This window comes from Hakea prostrata, chromosome 1 (assembly GCF_041222555.1).
Source record: "Hakea prostrata isolate BN-2017 chromosome 1, UWA_Hpros_2, whole genome shotgun sequence".
Taxonomy (NCBI): Eukaryota; Viridiplantae; Streptophyta; class Magnoliopsida; order Proteales; family Proteaceae; genus Hakea; species Hakea prostrata.
In genome coordinates, this window is record NC_142600.1 from 22,721,879 (window position 1) to 22,741,315 (window position 19,437).

General features: G+C 37.9%; 2 protein-coding genes across 3 annotated transcripts in view; both read left to right on the forward strand.

Annotated features, from left to right (window-relative positions):
• The first annotated feature begins 8,807 nt into the window (after positions 1-8,807).
• LOC149028321 (wax ester synthase/diacylglycerol acyltransferase 5-like) lies at positions 8,808-10,638 on the forward strand. The gene is made up of 4 exons (XM_089150988.1): positions 8,808-9,560; positions 9,688-10,044; positions 10,145-10,282; positions 10,480-10,638. Exons 1-4 carry the CDS (start codon positions 8,808-8,810, stop codon positions 10,636-10,638), a joined length of 1,407 nt encoding a protein of 468 aa, XP_089007114.1.
• A 6,460-nt stretch (positions 10,639-17,098) lies between these two features.
• Positions 17,099-19,437, forward strand: part of ARP9 (actin-related protein 9) — a 56,253-nt gene continuing 53,914 nt past the window's right edge. Inside the window, exons 1-5 of one of the 2 annotated variants that reach the window (XM_089135853.1) lie at positions 17,099-17,318; positions 17,483-17,555; positions 18,218-18,336; positions 18,464-18,523; positions 18,632-18,697. In XM_089135853.1, the coding sequence (XP_088991979.1) occupies positions 17,316-17,318; positions 17,483-17,555; positions 18,218-18,336; positions 18,464-18,523; positions 18,632-18,697 (321 nt within the window). In that variant the 5' untranslated portion in view covers positions 17,099-17,315. The remainder of the gene's footprint in view (positions 17,319-17,482; positions 17,556-18,217; positions 18,337-18,463; positions 18,524-18,631; positions 18,698-19,437) is intronic. The other variant, XM_089135861.1, reaches the window with a different exon arrangement.

Below are 19,437 nucleotides of genomic sequence, written 5' to 3' on the forward strand. Positions count from 1 at the left end.
TCCTCTCACAACATCATTGGTTGGGAATAGCGAGTATGAAGAGATGTACCTATTAAGGAGAAGTGCTTGAAGAGATGTGGCTTTTGAGACTATGAAGGAATCAACCTTTTAGGAATATAAGTGTGGTATTTGGTCTAGCAAAAAATATATACCAAAACAAAATATTTTGTAGATTTACAAAGACACCCTAGAGCTTAAGGCCAAGAAAGTGTAATCGGTTTTGGTCTCATCTAAGAAGAAAAACCCAAGTGTTCATCTTCGCTTCCCAATGGCGGCGGGGAAGGTCAAAGGAGTCCATGTGGTGTCGGTGGTTTCGAATGAAGCCAAAGTCAAGGCAGAAGGGAATAGAGGAGCTTATGTAGTTGAAGAGAAAAAGACAGAAATGACAATGAAGAAGAGGATGAAAAGGAAATGAAGAACCAAATACACCCGTTTTTATTTACAAACTCAAAACCTAGCCATTAAATTCCATCAATTATCCACAACATATACAAAGTGTCAATTTACATTTTTCCATCTTTTGTTTTGGAAACTTCGACTACATCAAATATCCTATAACAAGTCTTCTCTGCACACTCATGGAGTACACTTGCAGCGCTTCAGATCTCTTGGCCAATATTTTCCGTTAATAGGTATTTTTCATCAATTGCACTGCCGAAAGAGCTCTCTCATGCAAGTCTAAGAAGAAAAGGGTATAGAAACAAAACATCAGATCAATTATTTTATTTAGTACTAAGGTATTTATACATGAGGACATATGTGTCTTATACATGGAATAGGACTAAGAACCCCTTCTGAAAGGGTTCCAGTAATCCAGGCTTTGACAACTTTGTTAGTAGGCAGCCAAGCATTGTAATTAGGGTTAGGAACTTCATCTTCTATAGCATTCTTGATGAATCACTCAAGTGCAGAAAAATCGCCATTAATGAATCTGAAAAGGTCTTGGCTTTCAATCAAAGTTGTAATTTGCGTCTCCCAGAGCAAGTAATTTTCAGATGTCAAGTAAACACTGACGAAGTTTGTGAAATCCCCCATGCTCCTAACCTGGAAATCCATATTGTAGGTTTAAGAACTCGAAGTGTATGTAGAAGGCAATAGTGTGTCATCCAAGTAGAGACCATTGGATTGAAATTTAAACCAATGAAAGTGGATGGAGATGATGCTAAGTTGGGAATTTTGTCAAAGTTTGGAAGGAGATTTAACTCAGACTACGACGGATTTAGTAGATGGATAAAGTGTTCATTGATGACACATGTGGAAGGTTCAAAAAATCAAGTAAGTCCCTTTTGGAGTGTAGAATAGGAGAGCAAAATTGTGGGCTTTCTGGGCCTTAATTCTACTCTTGGAACTAAGTTCTAGAGGCTGGTTGATTAGTCTGGTCGCCCTAGGAGAATAGCTTGGTTGTGAGAGGAAAAAGGCAATTTTGGAAAATTAGATTTCCAAGGCCCTATTTAATATGTTTTCATTCTAAAACGTGTCATTATGATCCATAGTTGTCAAAGAGTGAAAGGCAATGTGGAGATCTTTCGAAAAGCTTTCCTTGCGGCAATTAACTTTCTCTAAAGTTAGTACTCATTCCCGTTCTCTCTAATTCTCTTTCACGGTTGATTTCTTCTACTGTTTAGACCTAGTAGGAGCCTTCTAGTTGTTGTATCAATCTATTTTATTTCTTCTCTTTGCCCTAAAGACTAGAGTGAATCCCCATTCACTCTAGTTCATCCATGTTCTTCCAAATTGATTTTTGGAAAAGACCTAACTTTGGATTCGCTAGGTTTTGGATTCTTTTGCATTGTTGAATGCCTAAACTATGTTAGTTCATGTTCTAGTATTATTTCAAAATTTTCTATGTATTTTCTGAGTAGTTTAGAACCCAATTTGAAGGCCTGCTGGTTGCCTAACCTAGTCGCTCCAAGCAACCTGTTTGAGCAAACAGTACCCCTTGGTCAATTGTCTTGGTTGCCCAAGGCACCATTTGACCAACCACTGCCACCCTATAGTTTCAAGTTTTGTTTCTCATTTTGATATAGGACTTTTAGGGTTGTTTCTAACTTTTAACCAGCATGTAATTAGGACTTTTTGGGATGCGTGAAACTATTTTTTGAATTTTTTGGAAGCTTACAAATAAACTTAAGGTGAGGAAATTCATTTTACATATGCTTACTTTCAATTCCCTACATAATGCTAGACTTGTATATTGATTCATATGCTACTATTATACGTCTCCTCATGTATATAATATTCTGAAATTATGTTCTCCTATTGATTTCATGATTACTAATTGATATAGTTGAGATTGGGAATATCATTATTATATATAGACTTGAAGTGGAATTGTGACTTGAATAAAGATTAGTGCCTTTTATTTCCTTTTGTGGGAGGTTGTTGTTAGGTGTGACTATGAATTAGGGAATATCTGGCTTAATACTCTTGGCTTGAGATACCAGGGGTTGTGGTATGAGACATTGTCCTCTGATAGCCCCAGCACTTTTCATGGTTGTTGTCTTTCATGACTAGGAGGTCTAGATAACATGGTTAGGCACCCCATCATATCATTACCCTATTGGCAGGGGTATTGATGCCAAGTGACCCATGACAACAGTATTTGGTTGGCGGACGCTCAAGAATGCGAAAAGCATAAGAGGACACAACATTTCCGTGGGGGCTATTCATTGGTAGGATTGCATAAAATAGGCTTGGGCTCATGGGAGCCCAAGAAGGCGAGAAGTATGAGGGGACATGAGAGCTTCCCACCCATTATATGTAGATGACCAATAGAGTTAAGGGAAGGCATAGTCCGAGTTGGTTGGAGCCATAGGGTACATTGACTCTAAATAGGGAAGGATATTGAACCAAGAAGGCGAGAAGCATTAGGGGAGGTATTTGGACCTAGAATGATGTGACTAAGTAGATGACTTGCATTGGATTAGATTTTTCCCTGACACGCGCCTGTACTCATGCCAATGGTATGGTGAGAGAGTGGTGAAACCCCAACCATGGTGATGATTTGAGAAGGATGATTGTACCCCTTATTCGGGACCTCAAGACCGATAACCAACCCATGAGAGATTAGAGTGATGAGACCTACCCAAAGAAGGCCGGTGTTATATCCTAATGCATATCTATCGAGATAGAGACTTGCACTGGTTAGAGTCTAGGAGCATTATTACATTGTCTCGCATATTCATGATATTTCATACCATGTTTGCATATTATAGTTAGAATTTTTGTGTGAATGAAGGATATGTATGTGTTTTTGAAATTTACTTGTTGAGTTCTTCAAGCTCACCCTCGTGGATATTGTTTTAGATTTTGTTGTAGATCCAGATGCCATGGCAATTCAAGAATATGAGACACTAGCTACCAATCCATATTGTGTACCGGATTATGAGGATGACGACATGCATGGTGACACGTGTGCATACTAGTATTAGCCCCACACTCCGGAAGACAGAGACGATTCGAGAGACTGAACATTTTGAATTTCATATATACCATTTAGTTAAAGATACTTAGTTGATGTAATTCCTTAAGATTTGATTCATTCCTTTTCAGATAGTTTTCCTTCAAGGACAAGTTTTGATAGTCTAACTTCACTTCCACACTCTGATTTGATTTTGAGATCCTTCTGAGATCCTTGTTATTTGATTTACCTATTTATTATATATATGACGTTGATTTATTCTTGCTCATGGTTGGTCTATTGTATGGAATAGTTAGTGATTGTCTGAGACATGATCTTGTGACTGTGGATCACTCCCCCGGGTATTCAGGCAGATGGATATCAACTGTATGGATGTGACAAAGTTTGTGACATTTAACGTACTTGGATATAAAAAGAGAGAAGAAGCAAGAACAATGGTCAAAGCCGCCATGGTGAAACATGGAGAAGCTTCACACCAAAATAGCATTTTGAAGGAAGAATGAATAGGGTTTTGAATGACGAACAAGGAGAAGTCAACACCGAAACAGCCTGATACCATATAGAAACAAAACATCAGATCAATTATTTTATTTAATACTAATTAAAGTATTTATACATGAGGACATACGCATCTTACACACGGGATAGGACTTATGTGTCAATAGAGGGCCCTGTTTTCGTTTCCATCATAGCTTAAGACATTGTTTTCCAGTTGAATCTAGCCATAAGTGATTGAAGGCATAAGTCCCTACTAACATTGATTAGTGTAGAATCCTCTAGATTTCTAACCCTTTAACCCATGGTTTCAGGACCGCGAACCCGAAACTCGGGTCGATGACAACTGTGGGCATTCGAGTCGAGTTGGAAGGTTTAGAAGTGGACCCCATGATAGTGGATGATCTTAGTGGACTTGGACACTCTCCTAGAATAAGAGGAGAGAGAAGGTCAATCACAATGGCATTAAAAAGACGATTTTGACACATTTGCAAATCAATGAAGGAGAATCCAAACAACAAGATAAATATACCCAAACGTAGGTATTGAAAAGACCTTTCTTTCAAGCCAAAAATCACAAGAATTGGACCTCAATTGAGGGGTCAACCAAGTGCCGGTTGATCAGACCGATTGGCCAGTCTAGATCGACCGCCCATCCCCAATAGTTTTGGGGCAGTTTTTGGAATTTGGGTTTAAAACCCCTATTTTATGACTCAACTCACCTTAGAATGCACTTTCTAATGCTAGGGTGGGGCTGAGGCTTGGAGAGGAGGAGAAACCAAAGGAGATTCTAGATTCCATCCACACGGCGAAGCTTCGAGGCTCAAATCATCGCGGAAACATTGAGAAATTGGAGTGTTCTTCAACCTCTCTTCTTTAAACCTAGGTTAATGGTGTTTTCTTTATAGTTGAATGTTAGAATGTAGTTATTGGGGTTATTAGGTTGCAATGAATGCCTTATTATACTCTCCTTTATACCTCCTATGGTTTTGAGAGTTGTTTATGCGATTTGTTGGGAACAAGACGCTAGCGAGCACTCGCGAGAGCTGAATTTGAGGCTTCTCATTTGAGGCCAAGTTGGGACAAATTGTTGATACTTTTAGAACTGGCCGTTCAACCGGTCATACCCGGGAAGTATGTTTTGGACCTCTTTTGAACCCCAATTGATTCCCAATTAATGTTTACTCTTTCTCTTATGCAACTAAGGTTATTTTGGGTCTAATTACATAATCTTGGGTGCACTTTGTGAGGCTTTGGAGAGCTTATACTAACTTGAAAGGTGAGGAATATAGTTAACCATATCTTTTATGCTTAGTGATGTTAATTAAATTTCATTATTGATATCTTGCTTCACTTTTGATATTTGTTATCTTGTAATTATGTGTGTGACTTTATGCGAATGAAAGGTAAGAAAGTATGTTTGTTTCTATTTTTCAATTCTTGTGAATGATGATATGAGAATGTGTGTGGGATCGGTTTTGAGACTTAGTTCTCTTGTAGCTATTTACCAACTAGGGTTGTGGGTTCACCCATTACCCTAATAACCTTATATGAGTACACATCTAGATCTAAGTACATGAATGCCAGGTGTTTAGAAATGTTTGGCTAGATAACCTCATGAGTACTACTACCCTTCCGGTAGGGGTATTGAAACCAGGTAACCCATGATATCAGTGAATGGAACCTGTGAGCATCAAGCAGACCACTACCATCATGAGATGGTAGGATTGCATATAATAGATAAGGGCTCATAGGCGCTCAAGACAAATAATCGACCCGTGAGAGGACATGGAGAGCATCATGTCCATTATATGTGGATGACTATAGGATTGATAAATGGAATCCAATAGATGCCTCCCATTGAGGATCCCATTTCTTGGTGAAAAATGATACCGAACCTAGTTGGTTGGTGCCATAGAGGAACTATTTAAACCATATGTAGTACGAGACCATATAACTATGCATTGGGCCTAGAGTTATCCTTGACATGCGTTAGTTCTCATGCCAAACGGTGATGTCAGAGAGTGGTGACTTATACCCCAGCCACGAATTGATGTGGCTTGACCCAACAACCACGAAGAACCCAATAGATGTTTCTTGTTGAGGGAGAGTGAATAAGACTGTCCAAAGGAGACTGGTGTACAACTTAATACTTGTTTACCATAGAGAATTCATAATAGAGTTAAGAGTATAATATTATAATCATTCATATATCATATCATTATTATTAATTACATTATCGATATTAATGTTATATGTGTGGTGTGGGATTTTGTGAACAAATGCATGATATGACGTTGAGTTGACCTCACTGAATTTTATTAAACTCATTCTTTTTTTTATGTCTATTTCTATTAGAATATATTGCAAGTTATGAGGACTCCTTCCAAATGGAGGATTCCTCGCCGGCAGACTTTCTTGAAAGAGTGACCGAAGAAGACGTAGAATTTGCATGGAGCTTCATGCCCATGCTAGGATTGTTCTTATGGGGTTATATTCCATTAGAGGATTATGCTCAATTTAATTCCGCTACAAACAAACTATTTCTCCTTTAAACTCTGATTTTCTTTTGGTTAAGTTTAGTTAATGGATGATTGTAAACTATTGACAATTCAAATTTGATAACTTATTATTTAAACTTGATTTATTCTTGTCATTGGATTATAATATGTCATATGTTTGTATGGGTTTGTCACTGAACTGAGATCCTGTAGTGTATCACCCCCATAGGTATTCGAGTGTGAACCGGATCTGGCTGGGTGGGGTGTGACAAATTAGTCTCTTAAGCGAAGCAACTAGAGCTAGAAAATTAGACATGTACGACTACGCTAACACATAAGAGGAAGCAAGAAAGGGAGGATCATAATGATGTGGCTCATTATCTTGTGGGGGTGTGTAACCTCTTTTTTTTGTGTGGGTAAAAAGCTATTTATTCAGAACGAGTCAAAGGAGTGACCAAGCATAACTCTTGTAGTGGAGATCCTCTCCACCCATCCTACCCCTCCAACAATTTACCCACACTCACATGAGTGTGGGATCACCTGTTCAGGGTCTGTCTGTATCAGGTAGAACAATGTAGGTCCTACACTTATGTGAGTGTGAGTGGACAGATGAAAGGGCAGGCTGGGTGGAGATGAGGCTATGGACTCTAACTCTTGTGGAGTTATAATTAAGATGATTGGTTTGGAACTTGTTGCTGCCTTAGGCAGAGGGGGAGCTACCTTTATGGGGAGAGCCGCTGGGATGCCTTTTATATGTAGAGAAAGAGCAGAGTGATAGGTCAAGCATTCTACTAAAAAAGATACATAGGCCAAAGAGGAGAGTGATGGCCGGGTCACATGCATGCTAGTATTAGAGAGCATCATCAGGGTTCTTGTTTCGGTAATCTACCATTTAATGAGTGAGCTCTTTCAACTTTCAGTTTTGCTCTTCCAACTTTCAGTTTTAAGGCATAGATCACATTCCCAGTAACTTAACAACTGAATCCAGAACCCCACATCTTTGATTACTTCAGAGCTTGAAGTTTCTGAGTCCCATCAAACTGAAACTAGACTCATTTTGAAGATTCAAATCTCTTCTTCCTCATTAAGCACTGACCAAATTAACTTTTTCCCTCTCCATACCTAATCATCCGAAATGGAAAAGAGACTTAAAAGAAGCATATTGTTGTGTGCCCAACCATTGATTCGTGAAGGAGACAGTTTCCTGTCAGACGTTCCCTTCAGATTTTTAGACTACATTTCGTCTTCCCACTAAACTATTATAATTTATGTCTAGAAGCCATTAGTAATAATTTTCATTGCATTTGCAAGAATACTGTGCTACACAGTGTATTAGTATATTTGGTTTTTTTTTTTGAGGAATCTCTCAATGAGTGATTAATGAATTATACAATTTAGTCGCATTAATATTTTGATCTAAAGGCACTTATTAAATTTACTTTAATCTTTGAATTAAAATATTATACATAGTTGAATCTTCATAACTTATTGGAGAAATCTCCAAGAAGAAGATCATATCTTACTAATTGCATGCAATCTCTGGAGTGAGTTGAATGATTAGATCCATTTTAATTAGTAATGACAATAGCCCATACAGGCCACATTCCCTCATAGTTCATAGAGCCCTAAAGTTGGCTAACCAAGTCAGCATAACTCATAACCTTATTGAGATCATTTATCATGTCATGATTTTCATTCGATAATCATACTAATTCTTTTCATCTAGTGTTGCCTTTCGTATTGTCTGTTCGACCGTCAGATGGACAATGACTTGACTAGTTTAAATGTAACTGTCGGATGGAAAGGCTAAAACATAATCAATGTGTTTAGAAATGGCTGAAACAAAATCAGTTTGTTTTCAAAAACGTGATTCTTCTCTATTCGAACAATTAAACCAGTCCATGGACGGAGGGCAATGAGAGACACATAAGATCTGAATCTCTGTTTCCCACATCAAAACTTGGAAACTTTAGCACAAGCGAGGTCGTGTTTCGGTGTTGCACAATTAATGCACTGCACCGAACTGCCCATGGTTGAGATTTAAATTGGTGGACCCATTTTGTTTTGGTTTCAATGAAAGAGTTCAAAAAAATAAAAATAAAAATAAATGAAATCAAAACGGTTGATTGAGGCCGGAATTGATCTCACCATTCGTAACTCAGTGTTGTGCAATGAAGCCAAACGCGTACAAGTGACCACAGCAAAAGCAAGAAACGTGGAATAGCTCACCAAAAAGCACCTTCACACTTTCGGTCGGTGTCTTAGCATAGCTTTCTTCTGTCATTTAAAACAACTCTTCAAGAAGATCAATAGATAGTCCCCTGCGTTTTCACACGGCTCCTTGAAGAGAACAAGTGCTAACAGAAAGAAGAGAAAAGTCACAAACCTTCATGGACGCAGCAAGACTTCCTCCTCTTAGTCCTCTTTCGCAATACATCAACAGTTCAGCTCTCTCGATTCCCATAATAATGGTGATGGAGTTGGAGTCTCCATTCGAAAAGTCTCAGCTGGCTGAGTTTCTCCGCGAAGTCTTCATACCCATCAACGATCGGTTCTCCTCTATCATCATCACTGACGAAAAGGGTGTACAGAGGTGGAAGAAGGTTGAGATTTCCATTGAGGACCATATCTTCTTTCCAACGTTCCCGTCCGCCGGTCAATCCTTGGAAGACTACGACTCTCTTCTTGATGCTTACGTGTCAGAGATAGTTATGAAACCGATCTCTGAAGGTCTTCGACCTCCATGGGAAGTCCATACCTTCAAGTACCCAACAAGCACTGCCAAGGCAACAATTGTGCTTAAGCTGAGCCATGCCATTGGCGATGGCTATTCCCTCATGGGTGCTTTGTTTTCCATTTATAAGAGAGAAGATGATCCATCGCTTCCGGTGACACTGCCTGAAGTTAAACCTAGACCCATCGGAGGAGGGTCATCAAGGTGGTCAAGAATGAGGAGCTTTGTTTCTATGTGCTTTAATACCATTAGAGATTCTGGTTTGACCTTGTTGCAGGCTACCTTGTTAAAGGATGACAAAACAGTGATCCGGTCGGGGAATGCTGGAGTGGAGTTTGAGCCCATTTCCATCTCGTCCATTACCTTCTCTCTTGATCAAATACGCCAACTTCAGGACAAGGTTGGAAGAGTAAGTCGCACAGTTTCATTTCGTTTCTGCTTCACTTGAACCTCAGGCACTGGGTAAGCTATTTCATTCTTCATTTTACTTAGTTTGTCAAGATTGATTACATGCAAGTGTTTGTAAACTCGAACAGACGACTGTGACTGAAGTGATGACTGGGGTGATATCATATGCCATCCATCTGTACATGCAGAAAACTGGGGAGGTCTCTAATGGTGCTGCACGCATGACTGCTTTGGTGGTTGTGAATGCGAGAATGTTAAGAGGGTTTAAGACTATTGCAGAGATGCTAAAAGCTCATAAATGGGGCAACTATTTCAGTTTATTGCAAGTAGCACTTCCCTCCAAATCTTGTGAGGACCTCAACAATGTAGATCCCTTGGAATTCATATTCAAAACTAAGGATGAACTGAGGCGAAAGAGAAATTCATTGTCTCTCTACTTCACTAGCAGGATATGGAATTTCATTAGCTGCATTAGAGGCCCGGAGGTTTGGAATCTGGATTTCTTTTCAACTAGTCTCTTATTTAGGAAATTCAATTTTAGAAGAAGAAAATGATAAAGAATTTTAATGAGTACTTGCAATGTAGGCTGCTGCAGGGTATCTTCATGCCATCTTCAAGAACACAAGCATCTCAATCTCTAGTCTGATAGGTCCTTCACAGAAAATGGTGATAGCTGATCACCCTATCAGCAGTTTTTACTACACAGTCGCAGGTGTTCCTCAGGTGCGTTATCTACTGATCCCCTTAGATCTGTCTCCATGGTCGCCTGGGCTCAGACAGTATAAATTCCCCACTTACCTAATCATTATCAATTTGATGTTAACAGTCACGCAAAATCATTTTTTAGATGTTTTCAATTATATATTTGTCTTATCGTTCATGGTATATTTTCATAACTAAATCTACCTTCGATTTTTCAGAGTCTGATATTCACTATAGTGAGTTATATGGGAAAGCTGAATGTGGTGGTGAGAACGGAGAAGGAGTTCATCAATTCCCAAATATTTGTTTCATGCATGAAAGATGCCTTCGAAAAGATATCTCTAGCAGCTGATGTTGGAAATGATGGAACCAAATGAATAGCTTCTGATTCCCACACCAACCGGTTCAGCTAAAACTATTGAGTGCTACAATCTCTTTATTTGTAATCTTTACATTCTGGAAACTTATTATTGTGCTTAAAACTTTATTCTTTTTTCACTCATATGGTTAGATTTATGACACGTGTTTATTCTAAAATATAAAAAAATTAAATGAGGAAGATAAAAATTGAATTCTTACGATTTTGAAACTTAAAAGGAAAAAAAAAAATTTGATTAAATTAGACGAATGTATATTATGAATTGGTTTGAAAACTTTTCTTATCAAATGAGATAGAGGATCAATCCCTGCTAAAAGTACTAGAATAATGTTAGGCTGCACTGGGTTAGGGTTTAGCCTCTAGTTAGGGCCTAGCTCAGCCCAATTCAGATTTACATGCAAGGCTAAAGCCTGAACTGAATGTAAGTGCTTATCATTCCAGATGTTAATGAATGCTACATTAGTTTGAGAATGCGATGTATGGTGCTAAAACCAATTGGTGTTAGAGAATCATCAACAAAAAAGAGGCCCTTTTATTGAGAGTTAAAAAATTGATTTGCTAGCTACAGAAGAAATTCCGCAAATGGAATCTCTTATTCATGTAGAATTTAGGTAAGCCTATCCTGCAGGTTTCACATGAGAGAGCTGGGTTGGTTGTTCATCAAAGCAGAAGCATATCTGCATGGCCCTCATCAGCATGGACCACAAGCACATAGATTCTTTGATTTGTGGTTGTATATAGCATGTTAGTTCCTATCATGGGTTCTTTCTGGCCAAGATTAACCATTGTAGTGGATAGATTATGTCAACATGAGGATTCATTAATTTATGCTGTAAGTGAAGGAACCAGAAGGGAAAAGGAAGGAAAGTTTTGGAATCATGACTCTATGATCTAATCTTTAAATTTGATGTAAATAGACCTAACAGTCAAACATGACAGAACTTATGTGATCCATGCATGAACAGATAAGCTCTATTGTTAAGCTCAAGCATACAATTTCAGGTCCTTGTCACTAATTAATTCCAGTCATAATAGGAGCCTTTTCTCTTTCTTTCTTTTTCCTTTTTTTTTTTTTTTTTTTTTTTTGGGGGGGGGGTGTTGGGGGTGGGGTTGTTGGGGATAGCATTTCTCTTTTGCATGTCCATCGAGTTTTGAAAAATCCAAACATCTCAAAGATAGTTATAGAGGTAGTGGTAGGAATTTCTCGAACAAATCACAGTCCTTCGTATAAGTCAGGAGTCCATTGATGAGAAGGGGTTGGGGAAAGCTTGAACCCAATTCCTACAGTGATGAATATAAGCTCAGTTGAAATTCATGGGGAGTTATACATTTTTGTATTGATAAGACCATTCACTATTTCTTGAAACTCGATCTCTCCTCCAGATGAACCATATAGCCAAGAGAAACCATGAACCATAATAGAAGAACTTGCCCCCACGATGAGTAAATATTTTGTAGTAGCCTCATTAGACCATACATCTCTCTTGGTATATCTAGATAATAGGTAGGAGCATAAACTAAGGGCCTGTTTGGTTACATGAATCCAAAGATTTGAAATCTCTGGATTCATGAATTTGAGAATTATACCTGTTTGGTTGTAAAAATCTCTAGATTCATGAAATCTAGAGATTCACCTTTTTACACTAAAAAAGTGAATCTGTAGATTTATGGGTAAAGGGTGAAATCCAGAGATTTCAAAAAAGCTATACATTTGCACATTCACAAAAATCACGTCGATCAAATAGTTTTTTAGGATGAATTCACAAATTTCATTCCACAATCAAACATTTAATTCTATAAATTATGACTCCATAGATTTGAAATCTCTAGATATTTGAAATCCCCAGACTCATGTAACCAAACAGGCTCTAAAACATTATGGAGTTACAAAGATAGTTATTAAATCGTTAGCATCACATAAAAACATTCCTCCTAGAGTAGTTGTTAATACGAATAACAAAAATTCTGTTATAGTCATTTCTGTATATTCAATGTACTCTACGGACAAAGGAATACATAGAGTTGAACATAGTAAAGAGGGGGGGGGTTCAAAATTATAGAAGTTGATGAATAAAAGATAAGGAACAATCCCTAACCCAAAATGATTTGATTCTTTTTACATTGTTTTATAGACTTGAAGGGTTTCATTTCATGTGAAGGACTTAGGACTTAACTTCTGACTCTATCATATCACAAATTTGTTTGCAACTTAATTGCACCGTAGCCAAAACTATTAGCAAATATATAAGAGCAAATTGCAACAACACCCAAAATGAAGTCCTTAAAGCACTGACACCCCACTTTATGTTTAAAAAATACAAAGACCTAAAAATTGGATTTTCATTAGATATATTTGTCTAATTTGTCATTGAAAACAATTAAATCGTTGTTTATTTTCTTTTAATTCCAAAAATAGCCCTATAATAAACAATGTCTTAACGGTTTTTAATGACAAATTGGACAAATATATACAATTAAAATCTAATTTTGAGGTCTCTGTGTTTTTTAAACATAAAGTGGAGTGTCAGTGCTTGAAGGCCTCCATTTTGGGGTGCCAATGCAATTTGCTCAATATTTGGGGTGCCAGTGCAATTTGCTCAATATATAATATTATCAATTAAAGAAAAGATGTTTTCAAAGATGTCTTGGACTATTGCAACTTACTAAATTTGGGATTCAATGGCCCTGCATTCACATGGTCTAACCATAGAAGGGGTGGAGATAACACAAAAGTTTGGCTCAACAAAGCTCTTGCAAATGTGAAATGGCGGAGGACACTTTATGAAAATGCTGCAATATTCATCAAACCAACTATCAATTCGGATGACAATCATTTGGTGTTGGACTCAGAGGGAGGAAAAGTGAAAGGTGGAAGGCTTTTCCAGTTCGGAAAAATGTGGTTTAGACACGTTCATGCAAACAAGTCATTCATGACAGCTGGAACAGGGATATCAATGACAATGGAGAGTGTTATTTAATTCAAAGACAAAATAATTGCAAGAGGGCTTTGAAGGTGTGTAACAAAAAAGAATTCGGGGTGGTTCAAAAGAACATTAAGGTGTTGAAACAGAAGTTTAAAGTATTGCAATATCGACCAAGTTTAGAAGATAATTCATAGGAGGAAGACCTAATACAACAACAACTAAATGAGCAATTGGAAAGGGAAGATGAGCATTGGCATCAAAAGTCTAGGATTTCTTGGCTCCAAAGTAAATATAAGAACTCGGGATTCTTTAATGCTACCACATTGCAACGAAGGCACATAAACAAGATTCTAATGATAAAAGATGATGAGGGGAACTAGGTAAATGCTGAAAAAAAGTAGTTGAGGTTTTATTAAATCACTTTCAGAAAGTAGTATCAGCAGAAGGTGACAATTTGAAGGCTATTAATTTATGATGTTATGGAAAAAGTGTCTCCGGAGATATTTGATGAATTGGACATGATGCTATGTGCAATTCCTACTATGGATGAGGTGCAAAAAATTATCCACAGTATGAGTCATCTTAAGGCACCTGGGCTCAATGGATACCCAACACTGTTTTACCAACAAATGTGGGCTACTACAAAAGAAGAGCTATACAGCTGTATAGTCAAAATTTTCACCACTAAATGGCTTCCTAAAGATCTATACTGCACATATGTGGTTTTGCTCCCCAAACTCAAGAATCCAGAGAGGGCTAAACACTTTATACCCATCAGCCTTGAGGGGTGGCTATCAAAGCAATTGGAAGTTGGGGATGGTGAGTACCCATTATATCTCCCCAAGCTGCATTTATTCCGAAAGAATAACCCCGATAATATCTTTATTTCAGCCATGGAGGATATTTCACTATATTAAACACCTGGAGAAAGGGGGGGGGGGAAGAAGAAGCAAATTATCATCAAGCTTGACATGCATAAGGCCTATGATAGGCTGCGTTGAGGTTTCATTAAAGTCGTTTTGTCTAAATTGGGTTTTTATAATACCTAGGTTGATTTGATTATGGAAACCATAACTACTATGTCTTATACCTTGCTGATTAATAGAATAAAGAAAGAGACCTTCACTTCCACTAGAGGTATCAGATAGAGTGACCCTCTATCACCTTTTATTTTTATATTGTGCTCACAGGTCTTAAGTAAGCTGTTGGAAGAGGCCGAAATGAAGCAAAACACTTCATGGCATTAAGGTCAAAGGGAGAGCCCCTCCCATTACCCATCTCCTATTTGCAGATGACTACTTATTATTCTCAGATTTGAGGCCTCAAGAAGTAGAAAACTTAAAAGAGTGTGTTGATTTCTTTTGTTCAACTAGTGGGCATATGTAATAAACCAAGGAAAATCAACCATCACATTCAACCCCAATACCTCACACGGAATGAGAAGATGGATGGCGAGCATGTTGGGTATGAAAGAAAGTGATGGTCCAACTAAATATCTAGGATTACCCACTAAGATTGGGGTGTGTAAGAAAGAGTTATTTCAAGAATTGGCCATGAGAACCAAAGCAAAAATACTAGGTTGGAAGAACACTTATCTATCTCATGTAAGTTGTGAAGTACTAATGAATACAATAGTTTCCTCTATGACTATGTATACAGGGTCTCATTTTGCCATACTAGGTTGGAAGAACACTTATCTTTCTCATGTAAGTCATGAAGTACTAATCAATACAATAGTTTCCTTTATGACTATGTATACAGGGTCTCATTTTGCCATACCTTCAGTTGTGCATGACTCAATCAAGAAGAATATCAACAATTTTTATTGGGGTCAAAGAGAGGATGGGAAGAAAATCCATTGGGTCTCTTGGACTAGGTCATGCAAATAAAAAGAAAGAGAGGGACTGGATTTCAAGGGGCCTTTGCTTCATAACCGAGCCCTCTCGGGGAAAGTGACTTGGAGATTATTTCAGAATCCCTGAATCACTTTCACTACATTCATAAAAGCTATGTAATTCCCACATTCCAATTTCTTGCAGGCAAAGGTGGGTAACTCACCTTCTTGGGCATGGAGGAGTGTTTTGGTAGGGCAAGAAGTTCCAAAAGAAGCCTTAATGTGGGATATTGGCCGAGGGGATCAAGTGTACATATGGGACAGTAGGTGGATTCCATCAAATGAGGATTATAAAATATCCTCAGTGAAGCCCATCAACTATTAGCTTACTAAAGGTTCATATTTAATTCTATCTAATAGCAGAGAATGATATTTAAATGTGATGAGTCAGTTATTCAATAACAAGGACCATGTAGCTATTCAAAAGATCAAGTTGAGTCTAAATCCAATGGATGATAGGCATATTTGGGGCTCGGCTAGAAATGGTACGTAATCAATTAAAACAACTTATCATCTAATATGCAATAAAAGAGAAAATACACAAGCTGCTACTCCTTCCTCATGAAGAACACATAAATGGGATGAAATGCTGAGTTTGGAAGCTGATTTGGGATGTAGCCTCAATTCCTAAAATTAAATCTTTTCTCTGAAGACTATGAGCCACGGCAGAGAACTTGATCAAGCGCCAGATTAGAGTTGACCCATCTTGCTCCTTATGTGGTGCTGAAATAGAAACATCTGACCATATCATTTTGGGGTATTAATTTGTGAAAGCGATGTGGTTTGGAAGCCCTCTATCCTATCTGGTACCTATAGATCAACTACCTTTAGTAAATAATTGGTTGGATGCCTTATACGATATGAATCTACCATAAAAAAAGGACAATAAGGAGGTAATTAGTCTATGTATATATATTGGTATTTATGGTTAGCTAGAAACGATCATGTTGTTGGTAGGAACTCATGGAGGCTCGAAGAAGTGTTTCAGCAAGCTCATAATGTATGGGCCAAATTCTGGGCTTCATACAACCCCAATAAGTTGGCCAACATGTAGGTAGGCAATCACATTAGCATCCAGCAACACCTCAGGAATATTCTTCTCCTGAAATAGTCTACTTTGTTTACTACGATGCAGCTCTACCTAGTGACAGAACATTGGGTGGGGTGGGATTTGCTAACCGAGACCATATGGGTCACATTGCCCATGCAATTTTTGAGTCTTTGATCTTTGGCGAGGCTATGGGTGGTGAAACTTTGGCTATCTGTGCTGCTTTGTTGGAATGCAAAACTCAAGGTATCCATGACATGGTGGTTTACTCTGATTGTGAGACCATAATCAAGCTATTGCTAGATCACAATGCTAGCACACCCACTTCGTTTGTTGGGATACTCTTTGATATTGGTATGTTATTGGAAGAGTTTGATAGTTGTCACTTTTCCTTTATTTCTAGGGATCTTAATGAACTTGTCCGCTCCCTAGCCTGGAAGGCACTCACCATTACTTGTAGGATTGAGTAGCCATATTCCTTCCCATGGTTTCATGGGCTGTTGTATCATTTGGGCCTTGGCCCCTTCTTCAATGAAAATCTTTTCTACCAAGAAAACATAAAAGATAAATAATGATGATGCATTTATTGTGGGTTGCTCCTTAGATTTCAAAATCGTTTCGACTTCTCTTTTTCTTTTCTCAGCTACCAAACGTAGCCTTAATTGAAAACAACCCATTTTTAAGGGGACAATTTTGGGTGATTTCACTAGAATGAATCACTACCGAGTTGAATAGAAAAATTCACAATATCGCTGCATGATTCAGTAGAGCATATCGCGCGTTCTCTCTTCAGTCTCTACTCTCCCGCCATGGTAAAGTATTGAAGCCTTTCAACCCAAAAAGAAGAACAGAATTACAAAAAATTTGTTGAAGCCTGTGTTTCATTCTTCCTGCTCTGCATTCTTCCTCATTCTAATTCTCGAGTTATAGAATTTCGCAATTCGTGTTTCTTAAACTCGTGTACTGGTTTTTGCAGGATTATTTGAAATCAGCGGTTCCTTCTCAGCTCATCGCCGATCGAGGAGCCAACATAGTAGTGATAAACCCAGGTCTGTAAAGCTTAAACACCTTAGATTTATATCCTACCGCTTAACTTTTTTTTATCAACTGCTCTACATTATTATTCGTTGCTTAAAATTTTCACTCGTCACAAATCCTTGAGTATCAGTTTCCATGAGGGACTGCTTTGCAAATATCATATGGGCCATTACGGTCGTTTGTCAAGAACACTTGGACCACAAAACTCATGGATGTGTTAAATTGTTGAGATACTCATACAACAAGTTTGATATCCAAAGATGTACTTACTATTGTTTTCGGTAAAAGCAAAAAACAGCATATTAATCCCAGAAGATGAAGGTTTGTTTGTCTTGGTCCTGTTCTCTGTAAGCAGAAGTAGAGCTCAATGGGTCATAATTGACATTGAGAGGCTGTTTTTCTAGTAACATACTAGTATCTGAATGAGTTATGGGAATCACTTGTTATTGAATGATTCTGGAATTAAACCATCTTGTTCTCCCAGAAATGCAATTAATCATCCTGAATATGCAAATTTATGCATTGACCATTTTATTTTATGTGGTTAGAGGCAAACAACCATTAGTATTTTTTGGTTTTTTTCCCTCCTTTTAGAGAAGACGTGCATGATTTTTTGGAGGTTTAAGGCTCAGTTGATCTTGTTTTAGTTTTACATGTTACTTTTGGTGTTCAGGTTCTGCAAATTTGCGAATAGGTCTTGCTCAACAGCAGTACCCTTTTATTTTTCCTCACTGTATTGCTAGGTATACTGGAGGAGGGAATGAGGATCCCAAGAATTATATGCAAGATCAGGTAGAGGAATTGTAGTTGGTGGTTGCTAAGTACTCCCTATCCTTTCTATGATCATCAAACAAGAAAGGGAGTAAATGATGTTTCATATGTTGATGTATCCGCATCATTCTTTGTTTTCCATTTCCAGATGCTTAATTCAGGAATTAATCTGGCTCAACAGCAGGAGCGTGAGAAGGCTTATGATATAGTAAGAAGAGATGAAATTTTGTTTTACATCTCTTTCCTTCTCCACTTTCCTCCATAATTTTTTTAAGTGGCATGCTTCTGATGATTTGATTTTAACTACTTATGTCAGATAGCATCTTTACTGAAGATTCCATTTTTGGATGAAGAAGTTGCAAACAACTCTTTCCCACGGAAGGTAAATATTGCCTGGATAAACTTCATTTTCAATCTTAATTCCTTTCTTAGGACTTATGTTGTGTTTATGGTAGCTTTTAAATGGTGCAATTTCTTGCCTTCTTTTTTACTCTCTGGGTAATGGTTAAGTGTGAGTGTTCTCCATAGTGAGGAAATTGTGCTGGAGGTAGCCAATGGAAAATGTGGATGCTTTTATATGTTACTGTATGTTGAAAGCCACCTTGAAGTTATTTACGCATTGGTTGAGAGTTAGAGTCAGCTTTTCATGCCATGGCTCTAATGGTATTAGTAGGGGCAAAGTTACTGAGCAACATCAGTACCTGGGTTATGGTGGTTTTGCAGAAACATGAAATCCTGTTAATGTGTATACAATGATTCTTTATCATATTTATAGACATTTAGAGAGGTTGAAGGGGTTTTTGTGTTTCCTCAAACTACTCGTTGCTCATGTGTTAAAGATTCATTGCCTGAGAGGTTCAGTACATGTCATAAAGATTGCCTCAGGTCCCTGTGTAAAAACACGGGGATTATTAATGAATATTGTTCCTATTAAAAGACCACCTGAAACCTGACGTAAGTATCAATGACAAGAAAGGCTTAAACTTTTGGTTCTTATTTGCTATAGCAGATGCCTGTAGGTAGGAACATCCTTGCTACTTGAGACATGGATAGCATTCCTCTACATATGACTAAACTTACTGTCTTTTGTGTGATGGTGTCTCTGTCACAAGGTTAATGAAG